The 24,901-nt window shown below is 40.4% G+C and overlaps 1 protein-coding gene and 1 long non-coding RNA gene across 2 annotated transcripts in view; one reads left to right on the top strand and one right to left on the bottom strand.

The window, feature by feature from the left end:
* LOC106610009 (guanylate cyclase soluble subunit beta-1) overlaps window positions 1-16,959 on the bottom strand; it is a 71,525-nt gene extending 54,566 nt beyond the window's left edge. The window contains exons 1-9 of the mRNA XM_014209103.3: window positions 16,820-16,959; window positions 16,404-16,477; window positions 14,652-14,752; window positions 14,352-14,470; window positions 13,713-13,910; window positions 12,002-12,232; window positions 11,663-11,779; window positions 11,362-11,495; window positions 7,521-7,718 (exon numbers count right to left, since the gene is read on the bottom strand). Coding sequence (XP_014064578.1) covers window positions 7,521-7,718; window positions 11,362-11,495; window positions 11,663-11,779; window positions 12,002-12,232; window positions 13,713-13,910; window positions 14,352-14,470; window positions 14,652-14,752; window positions 16,404-16,477; window positions 16,820-16,822 — 1,175 coding nt within the window. The 5' untranslated portion in view covers window positions 16,823-16,959. The remainder of the gene's footprint in view (window positions 1-7,520; window positions 7,719-11,361; window positions 11,496-11,662; window positions 11,780-12,001; window positions 12,233-13,712; window positions 13,911-14,351; window positions 14,471-14,651; window positions 14,753-16,403; window positions 16,478-16,819) is intronic.
* On the top strand, window positions 7,544-15,991 carry LOC145881520 (uncharacterized). The gene is made up of 2 exons (XR_014393062.1): window positions 7,544-7,678; window positions 12,744-15,991. It is a non-coding gene; the product is annotated as an uncharacterized LOC145881520 (long non-coding RNA).
* Window positions 16,960-24,901: the final 7,942 nt, after the last annotated feature.

A 24,901-nucleotide genomic window follows, 5' to 3' on the forward strand; every position in this document is an offset into this window, starting at 1 on the left:
TTTACCCATTTCATATGTGTATATACTGTATTTTCTATTCAACTGTACATATACTATTTCTGTCTTACGTATTCTTCAGATATAATACATATTCTATCCACATACTGTCCATATTGTCTTTACATCCCATCTCTCTCACACACACACACACACTCCGGACTCCGACATTGCTCGTCCTAATATTTCTATCTGTTAATTCCATTATTTTACTTTTAGATGTGTTTTGGATTGTTAAATATTACTGCACTGTTGGCGCTAGGAACACAAGCGTTTCGCTACACCCACAATAACATCTGCTAAATATGTGTTTGCGACCAATACAATTTGATTTGAGGATGTTCTGAGGGCAAAAGGGGGTGTGTTCTAATGTTTTGAACACTGTGTATATTATGCTTTTAAATGACAAGAGAGTTGTCTTTGGCTTCTTGTATTGTGTTTTAGGTTATTGGTAGTTGAGCAACAACAAAAAACGATTGTATCAGTTCAGTAGGCCTATATCAAATTGTATTTGTCACATGCGCCGAATACAACAGGTGTTACAGTGAAATGCTTACTTAGAAGCCCTTAACTACATTGTTGGTTAAGAAAAGTGTTAATTAAAAAACAGAAGTAAACAATAAAAGTAACATAATTAGAGAGCAGCAGTAAAATAACAATTGCGAGGCTATATACAGGGGTAGCGGTACAGAGTCAATGTGCGGGGACACCGGTTAGTTGAGGTAATATGTAGATGTAGGCATACCGCCCCAACAGATCCACAGATGATGCAATCTCTATCACACTCCACACTGCCCTTTCCCACCTGGACAAAGGGACACCTATGTGAGAATGCTATTCATTGACTACAGCTCAGCGTTCAACACCATAGTGCCCTCAAAGCTCATAACTAAGCTAAAGACCCTGGGATTAAACACCATCTGCAACTGGATCCTGGACTTCCTGACAGGCCGCTCCCAGGTGGTAAGGTTAGGTAACAACACATCCGCCACGCTGATCCTCAACACGGGGGCCCCTCAGGGGTGCGTGCTCAGTCCCCTCCTGTACTCCCTGTTCACTCATGACTGCATGGCCAGGCACGACTGCCGACACCATCACTGCTACTCGGTTTATCTATGCATAGTCACTTTAACGCTACCTATTTACCTCGACTAACCGGTGCCCCCCACACATTGACTCTGTACCGGTACCCCATGTATATAGCCTCGCCATTGTTATTTTACTGCAGCTCTTTATTTTTTTTGTCTTTACTTAAGACTTATTTTTCTGATCTTCATTGTTGGTTAACCTGTCTGGGATAGGGAGCAGTATTTTCACGGCCGGATAAAAAACGTACCCGATTTAAACTGGTTACTACTCTTGCCCAGAAACGAGAATATGCATATTATTAGTAGATTTGGATAGAAAACACTCTAAAGTTTCTAAAACTGTTTGAATGGTGTCTGTGAGTATAACAGAACTCATATGGCAGGCAAAAACCTGAAGATTCCAAGCAGGAAGTGGCCTGTCTGCGAATTTGTAGTCCTTCTGTTGCTTCTCTATCGAAACTACAGTATATGAGCTGTTACGTGACACTTTCTAAGGCTTCCATTGGCTCTCTAAAGTGTTCAGAAAGCGGATTGAGGCGTCTCCTGTCTCTGCGCAGATAACAGGAGCACAGTTTGTCAGTGGACTGCCTGGTGACAGAGAGATTGGAGATGCGCATTCACGAGACCTCGCCATTTTTTCTCTTCCTTTTTGAATGAATACAGCATTGTCCGGTTGGAATATTATCGCTATTTTACGAGAAAAATGGCATAAAAATTGATTTTAAACAGCGTTTGACATGCTTCTAAGTACGGTAATGGAACATTTTGCATTTTTTTGTCTGGAAATGCGCTCGCGCATTACCCTTTGGATAGTGACCTGAACGCACGAACAAAACGGGGGTATTTGGACATAACTATGGATTATTTGGAACAAAAACAACATTTGTTGTGGAAGTAGTAGTCCTGGGAGTGCATTCTAACGAAAAACAGCAAAGGTAATCCAATTTTTCTAATAGTAATTCTGAGTTTAGTGAGCCCTGAAGTTGGCGGGTGTCTGAATAGCTAGCCTGTGATGGCTGAGCTATGTACTCAGAATATTGCAAAATGTGCTTTCGCCGAAAAGCTATTTTAAAATCTGACATAGCGATTGCATAAAGAAGTTCTGTATCTATAATTCTTAAAATAATTTATGTATTTTGTCAACGTTTATGATGAGTAATTTAGTAAATTCACCAGAAGTTTTGGGTGGGAATGCGAGTTCTGAACATCACATGCTAATGTAAAAAGCTGTTTTTTTATATAAATATGAACTTGATTGAACAAAACATGCATGTATTGTATAACATAATGTCCTAGGAGTGTCATCTGATGAAGATCATCAAAGGTTAGTGCTGCATTTAGCTGTGTTTTGGGTTTTTGTGACATATATGCTTGCTTTGAAAATGGTTGTGTGATTATTTTTGGCTGTGTACTCTCCTAACATAATCTAATGTTTTGCTTTCGCTCTAAAGCCTTTTTGAAATCGGACAATGTGGTTGGATTAACGACAGTCTTATCTTTCAAATGGTGTAAAATAGTCGTATGGTTGAAAAATTGAAATTATTGCATTTTTGAGGTATTTGTATTTCGCGCCACGTTCTTCCATTGGATATTTGGCAGAACGTCAAGCATTTCACAAAACCTGTTGTATTTGGCGCATGTGACATAACATTTGGTTTGAAACCTAACCCCAACCGAGGTAACTAAGTACGGTTCGCTAGCACAAACAGCTGCCAGTGTTTACTGTACGAACGCAGGCGTCTGACTGAGGTTGACATTCCTGACCTCTGACCTTTTTTACCTTTCACCCCCCTCCCAAAGCACTTTGCCTCGAGCAGCTCTGACTGCATCTTATTCTCTCTCTCTCTGGGAGATATAGTGGTGTGGGAGATGGGTGAACAATAATATATGGGCTCTTTGTATACAGCTGCCACCGAGGAAGCTGTGTTTGGGTTACAGTGAAAAGTTGTTGAGCCACTGAGTAGACAGAGGCAAATAATACAAAAGGGGAACTACCAGACAGAACATCATTGCGAAGAAGTAGCCTAGTACGTACAAATATAACATTTTGTTTGTGGTTTGACATAGAGGTGTGTGTTAACTAACCTCCAGATGAGCTTCAATGCTATACAACTCTCCTTCCGTGGCCTCCAACTGCTTTTAAATGCAAGTAAAACTAAATGCATGCTCTTCAACCGAGCACTGCCCGCACCTGCCTGCCCATCCAGCATCACTACTCTGGACGGTTCTGACTTAGAATATGTGGACAACTACAAATACCTAGGTGTCTGGTTAGACTGTAAACTCTCCTTCCAGACTCACATTAAACATCTCCAATCCAAAATTAAATCTAGAATCGGCTTCCTATTTCGCAACAAAGCATCCTTCACTCATGCTGCCAAACATACCCTCATAAAACTGACCATCCAACCGATCCTCGACTTCGGCAATGTCATTTACAAAATAGCCTCCAACACTCTACTCAACAAAATGGATGCAGTCTATCACAGTGCCATCCGTTTTGTCACCAAAGCCCCAAATACTACCCACCACTGCGACCTGTACGCTCTCGTTGGCTGGCCCTCGCTTCATACTCGTCGCCAAACCCACTGGCTCCAGGTCATCTACAAGTCTCTGCTAGGTAAAGCCCCGCCTTATCTCAGCTCACTGGTCACCATAGCAGCACCCACCCGTAGCACGTGCTCCAGCAGGTATATCTCACTGGTCACCCCCAAAGCCAATTCTTCCTTTGGCCGCCTCTCCTTCCAGTTCTCTGCTGCCAATGATTGGAACGAACTGTAAACATCACTAAAGTTGGAGACTCTTACCTCCCTCACTAGCACCAGCTGTCAGAGCAGCTCACAGACCACTGCACCCGTACATAGCTCATCTTTAAATAGCATAGCTCATCCAACCTACCTCATCCCCATACTGTATTTATTTATCTTGCTCCTTTGCACCCCAGTATCTCTACTTGCACATTCATCTTCTACACATTCTACCATTCCAGTGATTAATTGCTATATTGTAATTACTTCACCTCAATAGGCTATTTATTGCCTTACCTCTCTTATCCTACCTCATTTGCACATGCTGTATATAGATTTTTTTTTCTACTGTATTATTGATTGTATGTTTGTTTATTCCATGTGTAACTCTGTTGTATGTGTCGAACTGCTTTGCTTTATCTTGTCCAGGTCGCAATTGCAAATGAGAACTTCTTCTCAACTAGCCTACCTGGTTAAATAAAGTTTAAAAAAAATAAAACATTCCAAAAAAGGTCTTCAGATTACCCGAGATTAGACCTGGTATCCAAACAGGTCGGATACAAAATTCAGTAGTTTCCCCTCGAAAGCCAGATTGGATCACGCTCGGTGGCCACGGACCTTGGATCTGTCTGAAAATATGATATACCGACCAGATCCTAAAATTATATTTGAAGAACATATCCAGAGGAAAATAAATATCCTCCATAAATCATGTTTGCTACGCATTGCAGTTGGTGCTCTGCCTGTCTGGCTTGAACTCTTACCATAGCAAACTTGCAACATTGTTTCAACTGGGCGCTCACGGTTTCCCACACCAATGAGCTCAGAATAGACACTGCTGTATTTGCGCACGGTAGGTGTGTTCAGGTAGCCTATTTTATGATGTTCCTCTGGAGATATGGGATCAGCAATATGTTGCTGTAGCACACCGAGGTGCAGTGGTTGCTTAGGCCTATCGGGAAGGAGAGTGTTGGAAAGATTTTTCAAATAGAGTGAGGAACTATTGTCATTCGCAATGGATGTAAAACTCTGTTGTGTGAGGTGATGAAAAAAAAAATTCCTATCAGGCATTCCCATATGGGAACTTTCATAGGCCTACATTAGTGAACGTCAGCCCAGGTACTTCTATGCATGCTCAAGCAAAATAAACATTAACAAAGGGACAAACAATTCACACAATGAAACAATGAATGCGCACGAACTAGCAGGAGGCAGAAAGCGCATTCTGGAGAGAGAAGCTCCTATAGCGCGTTTGTCGTCACACACCCCTTCCCTTCTTGTGTTGACATTTTAAATTAGGGATGTCATTTATGAAAATACTAAGTTGTTGTGTAGACCATAACTCAATTATTTTAGATATGTTAACGTTCACTGCCTGCCAGACAAGTCAAAACAATTATACTGGCTTGCACATCAATAAAGCTGCATTTCTTTCGGATCCATTTGAGTCCGATAGACATTATCCAATGTGGATCTGATTCTCCCTCATTTCTGACATTGGGTCGGATTTGGTCCACCTCAAATCCGTATTGATTTATTTATTTATTATGACTGGGTTCTGTCTGTGTCAGATTAGAATTATGGATTCAATTTCAAGATCTGAGAAGACCTAGTTTGACATTATGGCAATAACATTTTGAACAGGGTAATTTATTTTTACCTAAATGCTTAATAAAATTGGACTTTGGACTTTACATACAGTATCAGTCAAAAGTTTGGACACCTACTCATTAAACATTTTTTATTTACATTGTACAATAATAGTGAGGACAAACTATGAAATAAAACATATGCAATCATGTTGTAACCAAAAAAGTGTTAAACAAATCTAAATATTTTAGGTTCTGCAAAGTAGCCACCCTTTGCCTTTGACAGCTTTGCACACGCTTGGCATTCTCTCAACCAAGTTCACCTGGAATGCTTTTCCAACAGTCTTGGAGTTCACACATGCTGAGCACTTGTTGGCTGCTTTTCCTTCATTCTATGTTCCAACTCATCCCGAACAATCTCAATTGGGTTGAGGTCGGGTGATTGTGGAGGCCAGGTTATCTGATGCAGCATTCCATCACTCTCCTTCTTGGTCAAATAGCCCTTACATAGCCTGGAGGTGTGTTTTGGGTCATTGTCCTGTTGAAAAGCAAATGATAGTGGGACTAAGTGCAAACCAGATGGGATGGCGTATCGCTGCAGAATGCTGTGGTAGCCATGCTGGTTAAGTGTACCTTGAATTCTAAATAAAATTGACAGTGTCACCAGCAAAGCACCCCCACCTCCATGCTTTATGGTGGGAACCACGCATGCGGAGATCATCCTTTCACCTGCTCTGCGTCTCAAAAAGACCAGTCTAATGTCCATTGTTTCTTGGCCCAAGCAAGTCACTTCTTATTATTGGTGTCCTTTAGTACTGGTTTCTTTGCAGCAATTTGACCATGAAGGCCTGATTCACGCAGTCTTCTCTGAACAGTTGGTGTTGAGATGTTACTTGAATGCTGAAGCATTTATTTGGGCTGCAATCTGAGGCGCAGTTAACTCTAATGAACTTATCCTCCGCAGCAGAGGTAACTCTGGGTCTTCCTTTCCTGTGGCAGTCCTCTTGAGAGCTAGTTTCATCATAGCGCTTGATGGTTTTTGTGACTGCACTTGTAGAAACGTTCAAAGTTCTTGACATTTTCCAGATTGACTGACCTTCATGTCTTAAAGTAGTGATGGACTGTCATTTCTCTTTGCTTATTTGAGCTGTTCTTGCCATTTAATATGGACTTGATCTTACCAAATAGGGTTATCTTCTGTATACCACCCCTACCTTGTCACAACACAAGTGATTGGCTAAAACTCATTAAGGAAAGAAATTCCACAAATGAACTTTTAACAAGGCACACCTGTTAATTGAAATGCTTTCTGGGTGATGACCTCATGAAGCTGGTTCAGAGAATTCCAAGAGTGTGCAAAGCTGTCATCAAGGCAAAGGGTGGCTACTTTGAAGAATCTCAAACACTTTTTGGTTACTACATGATTCCATATGAGTTATTTCATAGTTTTGATGTCTTCACTATTATTCGACAATGTAGAAAATATGAGTCGGTGTCCTAACTTTTGACTGGTATTTTATATGAAGAGTTGTACCTCACACATTCATTGGAATATTGCAATAAAAAAAAAAGACGGAGTTAATGACATTACATGAGGTATAATGTAGCGTTGTATATTTTATAAAAATATGTTAACGTTCATGAAGATCAAGGATCAAGGGAAGCCACCCCTTTTCTGATTTTCAGTGGATGAGCGGTACATAAGTTCCTTCTGAGGCAATCCGCACTACTGAGCAGATTGGCGCTACTGCACTCAAAGTTCAAACAATTTGTGGTTAATTAGGTTTCACATTCACAAAAGGCATTTTGTCAATTTTAAATAAATGTGTAAGTTATCATTTTTTACAGTACAGTAGGAAGTTAGAGGGAGAGACACAGAGAAGTGGCCACAACAGGGCTCGAACCCCAGTCAGGGGGTGTGTGTGTGTGCGTGGTCGGGAGTTTAGAAAGCTACACCAAAGACTCCAACACTGCTGAAATTCTATTTGGAGTGGACCATCCCTTTACATTACTTTTTTTTATATATTTTTTTATGGAAATGGGTGAAGAGGTTGATTCTATCAAACGGTGAGTGCGATGGGTCGGGAGTCTCTACGAACCTGTCTGTCTTCTTCTTCTCATCCTCCAGGGCCCGAAGGGTGTGCTGCAGACGGTCAGTCAGGATCTCCAGTTCCTGGGTCAGCTTGTACTCTTCACGGAACTGTTCTCCCAGCAGCACCAGGTCACGTGTGGCATCGTGCAGCGGGATGTCACTCAGGTAAAGGCCTCTCCGCGTCAGGTCGTCCAGGTTCATCACACTGAACACAGTGTTGGTGACGCATCAGAGGCTGAACACTGAACAGTGGTTGAACACAACTCAACAGGGGCTATGTTCAGTAGGGACAACATAATGCATTATGATTAGCATGTATGCCCCTCTTATAATAACTAATAATGATCATCTTATAATGATTGTGTCACACCCTGATCTGTTTCACCTGTCTTTGTGCTCATCTCCACCCCCTCCAGTTGTCGCCCATCCTCCCCAGTGTATTTATACCTGTGTTCTCTGTTTGTCTGTCTTGTCAAGCCTACCAGCGTTTTTTCCCGTACTCCTGTTTTTTTCTCTCTGGTTTTGTCCATTCTGCCTGCCCTGACCCTGAGACAGCCTGCCGTTCTGTACCTTTCGTACTCTGCTCTGGATTACTGACCTCTGCCTGCCCTTGACCGGTCGTTTACCTGCCCCCTGTTTTTTAAATAAACTTTCGTTACCCAGATGCAGACAGTTCGAAGTCTTCTCCGGAGTTGTGATAGATTGACTAAATAAGTAATTTGGGTCAGTTGAAAATGTTATACATAAAGACATCATAAAGCCTTGTCCTCTTATGAACGCAGGAGGGTTAGCTATGTTATTTTTCTATCCCTTTGTCCATTATCAAGAGCTCAATTCTCTCACAATCAATTTCAATAAACTTCAATGAAACACACACAATGTACTCTAGATGCCAAGCTCTCTGTTAGAGACATAATAATCAGTAGGGCCAAACTGATACAATTGCAAAAGTTTTCTTTCCTTCCGGAAACAACACGTTTCACCACCTGCTGGCACCATGCAGGGACATTACTGCCTCTAGATTATCCCTTGATAGAAATAAGGTTTTACTGGGTACATGGGCTGTGTTCCAATTATCTCCCAAAGTGTGAACTTGTTCACTTCCCTTCATTGATTTGAAAGGACATCTAGCCCATGCCAACCAATGCTTTTGGTTGGCATGGGACAATATTTTCATGTTGCACACCTTCTAGTTTCCTTATTAAAAGCTTTCACTATTTTACATGAATTTATACAATTTATAATTGGTTTGAGGTTTGTATGACATCTAAAATGTGGAACTATTGAAATGTGAACATATTGTCCCATATACATTGTCATTTTATTGATGGTACCTAACTAGCCCCATAAAGAGATCCAACATCTAACAAACTTTACCATGGTCAGTGTGCATTCAAAGAGAAAATTTACAAACCAATACCCACATGTTTGTGGGCATAACTTAAAATCAAACCCAACCCTCTGACATTTTATTTTTGGAAAAAACTTTTTTTATGACTCAAGTTATCCTAATTACGCTTTTTAGTCACTTCTGGGACTAGAAATGGTGTACATGACTACCACCAACAGGCCGTTTTCAACCATAAAATGTGTTAACTAAATACAGTACCGTTTGAGACAAGCCCGGTTATAAGACAACATATAAATGGATGATTTAAGTAAAGTGTTACCAAAGATTGTCCCTTTTAACAATCTGTAGTTGCTACATTCAACTAATGACTATATACAGCTGAAATCGGAAGTTTACATACACTTAGGTTGGAGTCATTAACTAGTTTTTCAACCACTCCATACATTTCTTGTTAACAAACTATAGTTTTGGCAAGTCAGTTAGGACATCTACTTTGTGCATGACACAAGTCATTTTTCCAACAATTGTTTACAGACAGATTATTTCACTTAAAATTCACTGTATCACAATTCCAGTGGATCCGAAGTTTACATACACTAAGTTGACTGTGCCTTTAAACAGCTTGGAATATTCCAGAAAATTATGTAATGGCTTTAGAAGCTTCTGATAGGCTAATTGACATATTTTTGAGTCAATTGGAGGTGTACCTGTGGATGTATTTCAAGGCCTACCTTCAAACTCAGTGCCTCTTTGCTTGACATCATGGAAAAATCAAACGAAATCAGCCAAGACCTCAGGAAAATAATTGTAGACCTCCACAAGTCTGGTTCATCCTTGGGAGTAATTTCCAAACACCTGAAGGTACCACTTTCATCTGTACAAACAATAGTACGCAAGTATAAACATCATCATGGGACTATGCAGACGTCATACCACTCAGGAAGGAGACGCAATCTATCTCCTAGAGTGAGAAAAGTGCAAATCAATCCCAGAACAACAGCAAAGGACCTTGTGAAGATGCTGGAGGAAACAGGTACAAAAGTATCTATATCCACAGTAAAACGAGTCCTATATCGACATAAACTGAAAGACCGCTCAGCAAGGAAGAAGCCACTGCTCCAAAGCCTACGGTTTGCAACTACACATGGGGACAAAGATCATACTTTTCACTCCTCTGGTCTGATGAAAAAAAATAGAACTGTTTGGCCATAATGACCATCATTATGTTTGGAGGAAAAAGGGGGAGGCTTGCAAGCCGAAGAACACCATCCCAACAGTGAAGCACGGGGGTGGCAGCATCATGTTGTGGGAGTGCTTTGCTGCAAGAGGGACTGGTGCACTTCACAAAATAGATGGCGTCATGAGAAAGGAAAATTGTGGCTATATTGAAGCAACATCAAGACATCAGTCAGGAAGTTAAAGCTTGGTCGCAAATGGGTCTTCCAAATGGACAATGACCCCAAGCATACTTCCAAAGTTGTGGCAAAATGGCTTAAGGACAACAAAATCAAGGTATTGGAGTGGCTATCACAAAGCCCTGACCTCAATCCTATAGGAAATGTGTGGGCAGAACTGAAAAAGCGTGTGCGAGCAAGGAGGCCTACAAACCTGACACCGTTACACCAGCTCTGTCAGGAGGAATGTGCCAAAATTCACCCAACTTATTGTGGGAAGCTACCTGAAACGTTTGACCAATTTAAAGACAATGCTACCAAAAACTAATTGAGTGTATGTAAACTTCTGACCCACTGGGAATGTGATGAAAGAAATAAAAGCTGAAATAAATTATTCTTTCAACTATTATTCTGACATTTCACATTTTTAAAATAAAGTGGTGATCCTGACTGACCTAAGACAGGGAATTTTTACTTGGATTAAATGTCAGGAATTGTGAAAAACTGAGTTTAAATCTATTTGGCTAAGGTATGTAAACTTCCGACTTCAACTCTATGTATGTATACAGTGATTCTTGAATATCACTTAAAATCCTAATGAGCTTAGTTCAACTGTGACACCCTGTCAGAACCCAAATAGAACCTTGTTTTACTCCAATGTTATTAAACATTGCAAATGTAAACAAACACTGTATAGCCTCAAAACATGGTTAAAACTATAATTTTTATCTAATGGATGGTCAGTCATTGCAGCCATAGCTCTGTCTGAATCTGAGAGTAGTAAAATGTTTAGACCCATCCCTCAGCTTTTTACCAAAGCAAAGGCGGGGTTGGACTTTTATTGTTTCCACTGTAGATTGGCCCTTTAAGGCCAGACCATCTGCTGCACTAGAGTAGCTGTGGTTTTGAATCCAATTTAGGTTTCACACACCAACCAAGAGACATCCATCCAGCCCAGCCATCCACCCCAAGTCTAGGACTACATCCCAAATGGCACCCTATTCCCTACATAAAGCTCTGGTCAAAAGTAGTGCACTATGTGCCCATTTGGAACGCAGCCTAGAACAGCCCATTGTTTTTGTCTAACGCCACAGCAGCAGAACCTGGGGGAACAGAGGAAGAGGATGTTCTCCGCCTCGGGCAGGTAGATCATCTGTCCCTTCAGCCTCAGGCAGCTGATCTCAGCACCAGTCAGCTCATCCTCGTTCTCTGAAGTCTCCACGTTCAAGAGGCCCTCCTGGAAGGGCATAATATAAACACACGCATGGACACACAAGCAGCCAGGACACACAAAAAAATATAAATGTAGCTTTCTATCCAGTTTCTCTATTATTATTTTGGTGATGTAATTTTAACGTTAAATTAAAAAATGAAACGTTTCAGTAGTGAGTATTCTTGGCGTACCTTGCTTCGCAGAACGAAGACAGTGTTGATGTGGGAGAGCATGCCTTGGAAGCTGAAGTCTATGTGTGGACGCACCAGAGAGAACACGGAGGGCAGGTTACAGATGCCCGGCTGGAGCTAAGGAATACAACAGCAAAACACTTCATAAGGGGGTCATACATACTTATGACAAGTCTTACAATACATTATAACCACATAATGCATTACAACTGCAGGCTACCTGTGAAGCCCATATCTACAGTGCATTATAAACACACTCCTACTGAGTTATAATGCAGTATAAGAGTAGTTATTTACACACATAAAATCTGAATGTCCTATAGCTAAATAGACATAAACCTGCGGCAGCACACGGAAGATAGCGTTGCCGCACTGCGTAAGCATCAGGTCCCTGTCGAACATGAGGTGAAAGGGAAAGGCCTTGCAGAAGGTGTAGGGGCTGATCCGGGTCTCCTGCGTGCTGTTCTCCTCGAAGCCGTCCAGATCCTCATAGAAGGCCTCCTCCTCTGAGTCCTTCTCCTCGATCAGGAACTTGATGTGGTCACACTCCTCACTCTTGTGCTGGATCACCTGGGAAAGGAAGAATGGATTTCATAAAAGGGAGGAAGGTGCAACCATAAACTTAGAAAGAGTGCATGCTATGCTTCCTGTGTTTATATCCTGCTTTACTTTATGGGGACACTCAAAATGTCCACCAGTCCACCCATTATGGCAATATATAATGTAAGACATACCGGTGGGTGATTGGTAAATGCATAGACATCGAAATACTGTATGTCTTTATATAAATATCTAAGGTTTGGTGTGATGGTTCTAAACACAGTGATGTTCTTGTGAGGGTTACTGCCTGGCCACAACAAGTCCTTTTTAGTCTATACACTGACGTCAAATGGCTTGACGCACACGGTTTCCCTGGCAATGACGAATAACATTTCCAGACTTCATATTTGGAGGGTCTGTCAATTCAGCTCCCCCATTTAATTTTACTCTGAGCCTGGGAGATAACAAAAATACATACTGACACCTATCTCTGCGATATGATTAGGTTTCTGAGTGTACTAACATTCTGCCCCTTTCATAGACATCTGACCCAAGTCAACAGAGACCCACCAGCATCTCAGATCAAAAACTGCCTACTGAGTGACCAACACTAGCAGTTGCTCAGACCCAAACAACTCCTGAATGGAGAGGGGCATTTGAAAGTCGACCACTGTCCCATTTTGGACTGAAGGTAAGAACCCCAAGCAGCACAGAATCCGAATAACTACCAAGGCACACAAAAAAACAGTTTCTGAGTTAGGTCTAGCAGTAGTTAGCATTGGCTCGCGAAACCACCTCTAACTTCCTTCATACTGAATACAGAGACATATAAATGGTATCCACGAGTTCATCTGACTCTGGGGAAGTAGATAAGGGGCCTCATTGCCAAAATCCCGAACTATCCCTTTAATTTCTTAAGAATCTACGGGATTGGAGTCCCTATACCGGGACAGTTGTTGCTAACTAGAATGACGTAAGTAACCGCAAACTTTCCAAGACATAGACATGTCTTATATGGGCAGAAAGCTTACATTCGTGTTAATCTAACTGCACTATCCAATTTACAGTAGCTATTACAGTGAAAAAATACCATGCTATTGTTTGAGAAGAGTGCACAACAACAAACTTTTATCACAGCAACTGGTTTTATACATTCACCTCTGAAGGTAAATAATGTACTTACATTCAGTAATCTTACGCTGTTTTGTCATCTTAAGGGTCCCAGAGATAAAATGTAGCATAGTTTTGTTTGATAAAATCCATTTTTAAATTCAAAAGTAGGTAATGGCTTCTACAGTTTGAACCCGTGCTGTCTCTACATTAATTTCACATTTCTACAAACTTAAAAGTGTTTCCTTTGAAATGGCATCAATAATATGTATATCCTTGCTTCAGGTCCTGAGCTACAGGCAGTTAGATTTGGGTATGTCATTTTAGGCAAAAATTGAAAAAAAGGGTCCAATCCCTTTTAAGTAATAATATACTTATTATTTTATTTGAAACAGCACACCTTCATTTCTATTTCTGTGCCGTGGATCTGTTGGGCCACCGTCTTGATGATGCCGATCACAATGTCCTGGAGCCCCTCCCTCTCCGAGTAGTAGTGCAGGATCAGATTGTTGCCCTTCTCCGCGTCTGTGCAGCGGAAGGACGGAGCCCTCATCCCAGGGTAGATGGTACCTAGGTGGTCGTGGAGGGCATCCAGATTCTGTATGGGGGTTGCATAAATGATTGAAACGGGAGTTTCTCTCCATTAAGATTCCACTTAGACTAGTCCCATATCAGTTTGTGTTATATTGCCAACTCCTGTGGTCATTGTCATACCAAACACCACAAGGTTGCATAACTCCAGTCCTCACTCCTTTATCTCTGTTTCAACCCAAAGTGAAGCCCTACATTTTCTATTTGTAAATAGAGGGTTCGGTCTTGGCAAATCTAACTGCCACTGTCCTATTTGAATTACATGGTCAACTCCCCCAAATCCAAAGACGAGGGGGCGGTCACAGAATTGTTTTGGCACTGTACAATTGAAATATAGGTCATACCGTATTTAACTTACGTTGAAGCATTCATGACATTGAAGAGGACATTGTTTTACATTAGTCTCTGTTAACTGAAGAAAGATTAAGAAGGGAACTGGAGTGCTTACCTGCAAGAATTCACGGACATTGGAGCCTAAAACACGCAGGATGGTGTCATACCCTGATTCTTGGCAAAACTCAAAAAACATCTTCCCAAACATCTGTAGGATACACCCTGCATCAATCTCTGCAAGATAAAAACATAAACACTTGTTGCATACACCATCTCAGTCCCATTGGTAACACTTTACAATAAGTTACCCTTTATAAAGGGTACCATATTTTAAAGTGTTGCCGTACAATTATGTTATGAATAAACTGGTTCAAGTAAAGTATCTTGTATTTCAAAACATGATTAAAAAACATACTGAGAACTTTGCTTGCAGCAGCAACAAGGTCGTATGTTTTGGCATCTTCATATATGATTCTGACAAGGAACTGACCCTCTACATCGAGTTGCGCCTCCCTCCTGATAACAGGAAAAAGAAAATTGAATTATTAGATATCATATTAACATGTGATTACTACCTATGTAATAAAGAGACAGTTGACAAGAGCATATGACAACATATAGTATCCATTAAAACTAGCTTCATAACATTGTATGCCGTTGTTTATGCCTATGACTGATGTTATAACGTCTTAAATAGTTGTTATAAAAGCCTTAAATGAATCCTACATAAGGGTCCTTCAGTAAAGTGATAGCTACACTTATTTGGTCCAAACAAAAACAATCAGTAACACTTTACTTTATGGGGGTATACATGAGGCATTCATAACAACTTTACGAAAAAAGTCATGACACCTTCATGAATGTTGCAGTACCATTAATCTACCTTTGAGCACTAACTGCATCGTAGGATTATCTATATTTAGAAGTTACAATGAGAAAATGTATTTGGCATGCTAATAAATAAGCCTGTTATATATCCTAATGAGGTCTATTTGACCTGATTACCGAGTTGATCTGAGAAAACAATTACTGATTTGCTGTGCTGGCTAGCAACCACTTTCTGAGCATGTGATCTGCTGAACAAACTGATCTGAAAATAAAACCTAGCTTGAATAATTAGGCATGTAATAATGTTGAATTACGTCGGCCAAGATAAGGTTGAGAAATATTGCAGCACAATGTTCTTGGGTGATAAAAATGACCAGATTCCTCAAAACACGTTTTTCGGAGAGGCAGCTGTGCCTCTGTTCTTATAAGATAGGATGGGATGAATGGGTCCTGGAACAGCGAAGACTGAGGAAGAAAAATAAACGTGGATCTTGCCAAATATTTGAGCACTTTGAAAAGAGGGGTTATCATAATACAACAACCTCCCTTTATCACCACTATTAGAAAGCTAATGAAAATGAAATGATGAGCAAAAATATGGCTCGCCTTCTCATAAGAGTGGTGTAATTTAATAAGGAATTATATATATTGTTTTCTTTTATGCTTGCTGGTGATTTATGGTCACATGGTTTAAGTTACAGATAGACCCACTATATCTGCTGGTCATGTATCATCAGTGGAATGACATGGCCATCCGTTATCCACTCTGTCTAGCAATAGGGGGAGATTATTGATTTCAAAACTATAATATGGTTAATGGACATATTTTTGCATTATTATCCATGTCATATTGGTAGGTTACATAAAGTTGTGGTCAAGACAATGTAGTAAACAAAATTAAAGTGTAATAATGTAAAGTAACAGCAATTGTTATTACATGGTAATTACTTAAGCAGTAGTGTCATTTGTATTTATTATGTAACATTAAGGCAGTTATCTACAATTTAAAATCGTACATTTCATAAAACCTTTCACAACACATTAAGTGTCTGACCTCAAGCCACTAAGCTACTCTCCTACCACATATCTACAATACAAAATCTATGCGTTCATGTGTGTAAAAATGTGTTACTACAATGCTGCTACACACAGTTAGTTATAGGAGCAACTTAATGTGAAGCGTTACTAACATATCTATCTACTGAACATACCTGCTGATTCCTTGTTTTGCATTTTGTAACATGGCCCCATTTAGTTTTTATTTTCATTTTCTGCTTTGAATTATGGTATGCAAATGCCCTGTGTCAATCACAAATACAAAACAAATCTTTGAACTCACTTGATGTCTTCCCACACGTCTTCGCCATAATTTCTTAATACAAGTAGTTCCAAGGCGTGATTGACAAAACCATACTAAAACGGATATAAAACAGAAATAAGAGAAACATAAATCAGAAAATACATGTATGTCAATAAATGTCTTAGAGCGATGGTAGTGTTATGATTCCACTGTAATTGGAAGGACTTGTTCAACAGCAAATAATGCTTTCATTGATGCAACATGAATATTAGAACGATAAAATCGCACTCGCATCACGAATTTCAGTGGTAATTTACAGTGAGTAGCATGGTGAACAGATATTGTAGCCGTAGGCTGATAGCTCGTTCTCATACGAGAAAACACACCACTACACATCAAAATAGCCATAGCAATCAAATGTCGCCGTGAAATCTAATATGTTGATGTTTACATACCATTTCTACGACCAGTTCTTCACGATTCCCTATCAATGTAAACTGTTATGTCTAAATCAACACCGCACCTTCACAGTTCGCAGATGTTACGTTGCGGCTCCATTCTTGAAAACGTTCCTCATCAGATTGACATTGAATGTGTCCAATGGGAGCTCAAGGACAAAAATACTCACTCGGTAACTGACCACTGAGGAAGAAGTGAGGGTTGCTCGCTGAAGACAGCGTTGTTTATGGAAACAGTCCGATAAAACGTTATTTATACACTACAAGAAAGATTACACAACGAAACCAACCTATTTAAATTCCACAATCAATTGAGAAAGAAATCTTAGGTAGAATTGATTATAAACTGGGTGGTTCGAGCCCTGAATCTTGATTGGGTGTATATCAGACCACATACCACAGGTATTTTTACTGCTCTAATTACGTTGGTAAGGCACCTCGGGGGTTTGCGATATATGGCCAATATACCACGGCTAAAGGCTGTATCCAGGCACTCCGCGATTCGTCGTGCGGTATCAGCCCTTAGCCGTGGTATATTGGCCATATACCACACCCCCGAGGTGCCTTATTGCTTAACTATATCATGGCATTGTTGAATACTCGTTTCTGATTGTCTTGAAGGAAATTATAGAGCGTGCATTATTTCCCTATAATGCACAGTATACTCGATATTCGCGTAATAAGGAATTGTCCTCAACCACTAAACACATTTTCTTTCTTATTGACCCCAATTGTAAAAAAGCCAACTTTTACAATGTTTAGTAGTTATACAGAAATAACAAAACATGCCGAAAAGCTACTGTGTTGTTCAATGTACATGTAACCAGGTCAGAAATCCCGACCTACAGTTCACAATGTTCCCAAGTAGGGAAATAGAGCCTGCAAGAAGAGCCCTGTGGCTTCAGGCTATTCAAATCAAATCGTATTGGTCACATACACATGGTTAGCAGATGTTATTGTGAGTGTAATGAAATGCTTATGCTTCTAGATCCGACAGTGCAGCTGTATCAAACAGGTAATATCTAACAATTCCACAACAAAACCTAATGCACACAATCTAGTAAAGGAATGGGATGAGAATATAGAAGTATAAAATATATGGATGAGCAGTGACAGAGCAGCTAAGATGCAATAGATAGCGAAGGATATAGTATATACATATGAGATGAGGAATGCGAGATATGTAAACATTCTTAAAGTGGCATTATTAAAGTGACTAGTGTTCCATTTATTGAAGTGGCCAATGACATCAAGTCTGTAGGTAGGCAGCCGCCTCTCTGTGCTAGTGGTGGCTGTTTAACAATCTGATGGCCTTGAGATAGCCATTTTTCAATCTCTCTGCCCCAGCTCTGATGCACCTGTGCTGACCTCACCTTCTGGATGGAAGCGGGGTGAACAGGTAGTGGCTCGGGTGGTTATTGTCCTTGATTATCTTTGTGCAGATCGCACCACCCTCTGGAGAGCCCTGAGGTTGTGGGCGGTATATGAGTGTCATCCAGCCACAGTGTCTGATTTCAAAAAGGCTTTACGGCGTAAAGCCTTATGTTATGTCAGTGCCTATACACAAAAAAACACAGCCATTTTCCAGCCAAAGAGAGAAGTCACAAAAAGCAGAAATGGAGAGAAAATGAATCACTAACCTTTGATGATCTTCATCAGATGACACTCATATGACTTCATGTTACACAATACATGTATGCTTTGTTTGATAAAGTTCATATTTATATCCAAAAATCTCAGTTTACATTGGCGCGTTACGTTCAGTAATGTTTTGCAGAGAGCCACATCAATTTACAGAAATACTCATCATAAATGTTGATGAAAATACAAGTGTTATGCATAGGATTATAGATACACTTCTCCTTAATGCAACCGCTGTGTCAGATTTCAAAAAAGCTTTACCGAAAAAGCACACCATGCAATAACCTGAGTACGGAGCTCAGACACAAAAACATGCCATACAATATATCCGCCATGTTGGAGTCAACAATAGTCAGAAATAGCATTATAAATATTCACTTACCTTTGATGATCTTCATCAGAATGCACTCCCAGGAATCCCAGTTCATCAGTAAATGTTTGTTTTGTTCGATAAAGTCCATCCTTTATGTCTAAATAACTCCTTTTTGTTCACGCCTTCAGTTCACAAAGCCAAATTCACGACACACAGGTCAGACGAAAACTCAAAAAATCTCATTACAGTTCATCGAAACATGTCAAACGATGTATAGAATCAATCTTTAGGATGTTTTCATCATAAATCTGCAATAAAGTTTAAACCGGAGAAATCCTTTGTCTTCAGAAATGCAATGGAACTGAGCTACCTCTCATGTGAGTGCGCATGGCTGAGGCTCATGCCCTGCTGGCAGTCCTCTAACTCAATGAGCTCTTATTCATCCCCACTTCACAGTAGAAGCCTCAAACAAGGTTCTAAAGACTGTTGACATCTAGTGGAAGCCGTAGGAAGTGCAAAATGACCCCACAGACACTGTAGTTTGAATAGGCAATCACTTGAAAAACTACAAACCACTTCCTGTTTGGATTTTTTCTCAGGTTTTAGCCTGCCATATGAGTTCTGTTTGGATTCTTTCTCAGGTTTTAGCCTGCCATATGACATCATTCAAACAGTTTTAGAAACTTCAGAGTGTTTCTATCCAAATCGAATAATAATATGCATATCTTCGTTTCTGGGCGTGAGTAGCAGGCAGTTTACTCTGGGCACATCAGTTATCCAAGCTACTCAATACTGCCACCATCCATAAGAAGTTTTAACAAACTATAGTTTTGGCAAGTCGGTTGGGACATCTACTTTGTGCATGACACAAGTAATTTTTCCGTAATTGTTTACCGACAGATTATTTCACTTAAAATTCACTGTATCACAATTCCAGTGGATCCGAAGTTTACCTACACTAAGTTGACTGTGCCTTTAAACAGCTTGGAAAATTCCAGAAAATTATGTAATGGCTTTAGAAGCTTCTGATAGGCTAATTGACATCATTCGAGTCAATTGGAGGTGTACCTGTGGATGTATTTCAAGGCCTACCTTCAAACTCAGTGCCTCTTTGCTTGACATCATGGGAAAATAAAAATAAAATCAGCCAAGACCTCAGATTTTTTTTTGTAGAACTCCACAAGTCTGGTTCATCCTTGGGAGCAATTTCCAAACGGCTGAAGGTACCACATTCATCTGTACAAACAATAGTATGCAGGTATAAACACCATGGGACCATGCAGCCGTCAAACCGCTCAGGAAGGAGACGCGTTCTATCTCCTAGAGATGAACGTACTTTGGTGCGAAAAGTGCAAATCAATCCCAGAACAATATCAATCCCAGAACAAGGACCTTGTGAAGATGCAGGAGGAAAAAGGTACAAAGTATAATGTACAGTAAAACGAGTCCTATATCGACATAACCTGAAAGGCTGCTCAGCAAGGAAGAAGCCACTGCTCCAAAACCACCATAAAAAAAAGCCAGACTACGGTTTGCAACTACACATGGGGACAAAGATCATACTTTTTGGAGAAAGGGCCTCTGGTCTGATGAAACAAAAATAGAACTGTTTGGCCATAATGACCATCGTTATGTTTGGAGGAAAAAGGGGGAGGCGGCTTGCAAGCTGAAGAACACCATCCCAGCCATGAAGCACGGGGGTGGCAGCATCATGTTGTGGGTGTGCTTTGCTGCAGGAGGGACTGGTGCACTTCACAAAATAGATGGCATCATGAGGAAGCACAATTATGTGGAAAGCTTGGTCGCAAATGGGTCTTTAAAATGGACAATGACCACAAAACATACTTCCAAAGTTGTGGCAAAATGACTTAAGGACAACAAAGTCAAGGTTTTGGTGTTGCCATCACAAAGCCCTGACCTCAATCCTATAGAAAATTTGCGGTCGGAAGTGAAAAAGCGTGTGCGAGCAAGGAGGCCTACAAACCTGACTCAGTTACACCAGCTCTGTCAGGAGGAATGGGCCAAAATTCACCCAACTTATTGTGGGAAGCTTGTGGAAGGCTACCCGAAACATTTGACCCAGTTAAACAACTTAAAGGCAACACTACTAAATACTAATTGAGTGTGTGTAAACTTCTGACCCACTGGGAATGTGATGAAAGAAATAAAAGCTGAAATAAATCATTCTCTCTACTATTATTCTGACATTTCACATTCTTAAAATAAAGTGGTCATCCTAAATGACCTAAAACAAGGAATGTTTACTTGCATTAAATGTCAGGAATTGTGAAAAACTAAGTTTAAATGTAGGTGTTTGTAAACTTCCGACTTCATCTGTACCAAAGAAACTACTTAAGTACAGTGTCAGTCAAAAGTTTGGACACACCTACTCATTCAAGGGTTTTTCTTAATTTTTTACTATTTTCTACATTGTAGAATAATAGTGAAGACATAAACTATGAAATAACACAAATGGAATCATGTAGTAACCAAAAAAAGTGTTAAACAAATCAAAATATATTTGAGATTCTTTAAAGTAGCCTCCCTTTTCGTTGATGACAGCTTTGCACACTCCTGGCATTCTCTCAACCAGCTTCATGAGGTAGTCACCTGGAATGCATTTTAATTAACAGGTGTGCCTTGTTAAAAGTTCATTTGTGGAATTTCTTTCCTTAATGCATTTGAGCCAATCAGCTGTGTCGTGACAAGGTAGGGGGGTATACAGAAGATAGCTCTATTTGGTAAAATCCATATTATTGCAAGACAGCTCAAATAAGCAAAGAGAAATGACAGTCCATCATTACTTTAAGACATGAAGGTCAGTCAATCCAGAAAATGTAAAAAAACGTTGAAAGATTCAAGTGGAGTCGTAAAACCATCAAGCACTATGATGAAACTGGCTCTCATGAGGACCGTCACAGGAAAGGAAGACCAAGAGTTACCTCTGCTGCAGAGGATACATTCATTAGATTACCAGCCTCAGAAATTGCAGCGTTCAAGTAACAGACACTTCTCAACATCAACTGTTCAGAAGAGACTGCGTGAATCAGACCTTCATGGTCAAATTACTGCAAAGAAACCACTATTAAAAAGGACACCAATAAGAAGAAGAGACTTGCTTGGGCCAAAAAACACAAGCAATGGACATTAGACTGGTGGAAATCTATTCTTTGGCCTGATGAATACAAATTTGAGATTTTTGGTTCCAACCGTCTTTGTGAGACGCAGAGTAGGTGTGAAGCACCACCGTGAAGGATGGAGGAGGTGTGATGTGTGGGGGTGCTTTGCTGGTGACACTGTCGGTGATTTATTTAGAATTCAAGGCACACTTAACCAGCATGGCTAGCACAGCATTCTGCAGCGGTACGCCATCCCATCCGGTTTGCGCTTCATGGGACTATCATTTGTTTTTCCACATGTCAATGACCCAACACACCTCCAGGCTGTGTACGGGCTATTTGACCACGAAGGAGAGTGGTGGAGTGCTGCATCAAATGATCTGGCCTCCACAATCACCCAACCTCAACCCAATTGAGATGGTTTGGGATGAGTTGGACCGCAGAGTGAAGGAAAAGCAGCCAACAAGTGCTCAGCATATCAGAACTCCTTCAAGACTGTTGGAAAAGCATTCCAGGTGAAGCTGGTTGAGAGAATGCCAAGAGTGTGCAAAGTTTTCAATAAGGCAAAGGGTGGCTACTATGAAGAATCTCAAATATATTTTGATTTGTTTGACAGTTTTTTGGTTCCTACATGATTCCATATGTGTTAATTCATAGTTTTGATGTCTTTACTATTATTCTACAATGTAGAAAATAATACAAAATAAAGAAAAACCCTTGAATGAGTAGGTGTGTCCAAACTTTTGACTGGTACTGTAATTGATATATATTTTGGGCTCACGAGTGGGGGCCCATCTCAGTGCTAGAGGCGTCACTACAGTCCCTGGTTCGAATCCAGACTATCACATCCTGCCGTGATTGGGAGTCCCATAGGGCGGCGCACATTTGACCCAGCGTCGTCTGGGTTTGGCCGTGGTAGGCCGACATTGTAAATAAGAATTTGTTCTTAACGGACATGCCCAGTTAAATAAAGGTTCAATAAATATTTGTCTAATGTTTAGATATAAGCCTATACTTATCATGTCACATGTCCTCTTTGAATCAAACATTTGATCAAATGTTCACTAATAAAAGCATTTATTACTGTTTTTAGATAGATTGTCCTTTTTGGAACATCGAGATTTACAAAGAAAGAACACAATCCCCTTCATTTAGTCAAAGCTGCTGTGGTGTTGCACTGGTTTTGGCTCACAGGTCAACTTGGATGGGCCTTGTAGTTTCAGTACACTGCACAAAACTAGTGCACTATATAGGTAAAAGGGGGCTGTTAGGGACAGAATCAGTGTTTCTGTTGCTTTTTTTTTAAATGTTGAGGGGTGGACAAGTTTTACCTCCTGTTTACTGATCCATGTTTCGAGTTGTGCAGCCTATAATGCCTGAGGGCTACATGATTGTAAAATAACAGAACATAACAAAATAAATGTTTTCTTCCTTACCTTTTTCTCAACCCCATTCCACTTTCTGAATTGCATCTGATCTCCTCCTTTAGGCCTACCATCACAGCTGTAATGGCATCCTGTTCTCTATGTATTGTAGTGCACTACTTTTAACCAGGGCCACTAGTGGCAGGTAGTCTAGCAGTTAGGAGCATTTGGCCAGTAACTGAAAGGTCTCTGGTTCAAATCCCTGAGCTGATAAGGTGTAAAAATCTGCTGTTCTGCCCTTAAGGAAGGCAGATAACCCCCAACAACAACTGGTCGCTGTCAATTAAGGCAGATAATGAATTTCACCCACCTGGTGTCCCAGGTCTATATTAGTCCCTGATCAGAGGGGTTAGAATGAAAAAACTGGCTTTGAGGTCCAGAGGGAATAGAGTGCAATTTTGAATACAATTTCCTTTGTGTGAAAATACAAAACAAACTTTGAGCAAATGTTTGATCCTCACATTGTTGCAGTGTAATATCAACCTACAGGTAACTGCCAAAATAATGTCAACACTTGAGTTAATAAGGGATACAAAGTATATTGAAAGCAGGTGCTTCCACACAAGTGTGGTTCCTGAGTTAATTAAGCAGTTCACATCCGATCACGCTTAAGGTCATGTATAAAAATGCTGGGCAGGCCATTATTTTGGCTACCATGGCTATGCCATATAGGATGATAATACCTCCATTCACAGGGTAGGACTAGTCACTGAATGGTTTGATGAGCATGAAAACTATGTAAACCATATGCTCAGTCACCAGATCTCAACCCAATTGAACACTTAAAGGAGATTCTGGAGCGGCGCCTGAGACAACGTTTTCCACCACCATCAACAAACATCAAATGATCAAATTTATCGTGAAAGAATGGTGTTGCATCCCTCCGATAGTTTCCAGACACTTATATAATCTATGCCAAGGTGCACTGACGATATTCTGGCTCGTGGTGGCCCAACGAACCTCTAGGGGCTAGGGGGCAGTATTTTCATGGCCGGATGAAAAACGTACCCAATTTAAACAGGTTACTACTCCGGCCCAGAAAATAGAATATGCATATTATTAGTAGATTTGGATAGAAAACACTCTGAGGTTTCTAAAACTGTTTGAATGGTGTCTCTAAGTATAACAGAACTCATATGACAGGCAAAAACCTGAGAAAAAATACAAGCAGGAAATGAACATTTTGTGGCTGTACTATTTTCAAGTCATTGGTAATAAATCACACAGTGACAAAGGATTCATTTTGGACTTCCTATGGCTTCCACTAGATGTCAACGATCTTTATAAAGTTGTTTGAAGCGTCTATGATGAACAGAGAACGAATGAGAAGGAAGGGAAGTTGACGTCCCTGGGAGGTCGTCACTTCATTATTGCGCGCACATGCGCGTTCATGTGAGGCGAGACATTTTTCAAAACTTGTTTCACGTTAAAAATGGACCAAAAGATTGATGCTAAACAACGTTTGACATGTTTGAACGAACGTAAATAGATTTTTTTTTTTTACTTTTCGTCGTGACTTTTCCCTCCCATTTTGAGTAGCCTACCGAACGCGCTAACAACACGGAACAGCATGGAGTTATTT

The sequence above is a fragment of the Salmo salar genome, chromosome 08, assembly GCF_965601325.2.
Source record: "Salmo salar chromosome 08, fSalSal1, whole genome shotgun sequence".
Classification (NCBI taxonomy): domain Eukaryota; kingdom Metazoa; phylum Chordata; class Actinopteri; order Salmoniformes; family Salmonidae; genus Salmo; species Salmo salar.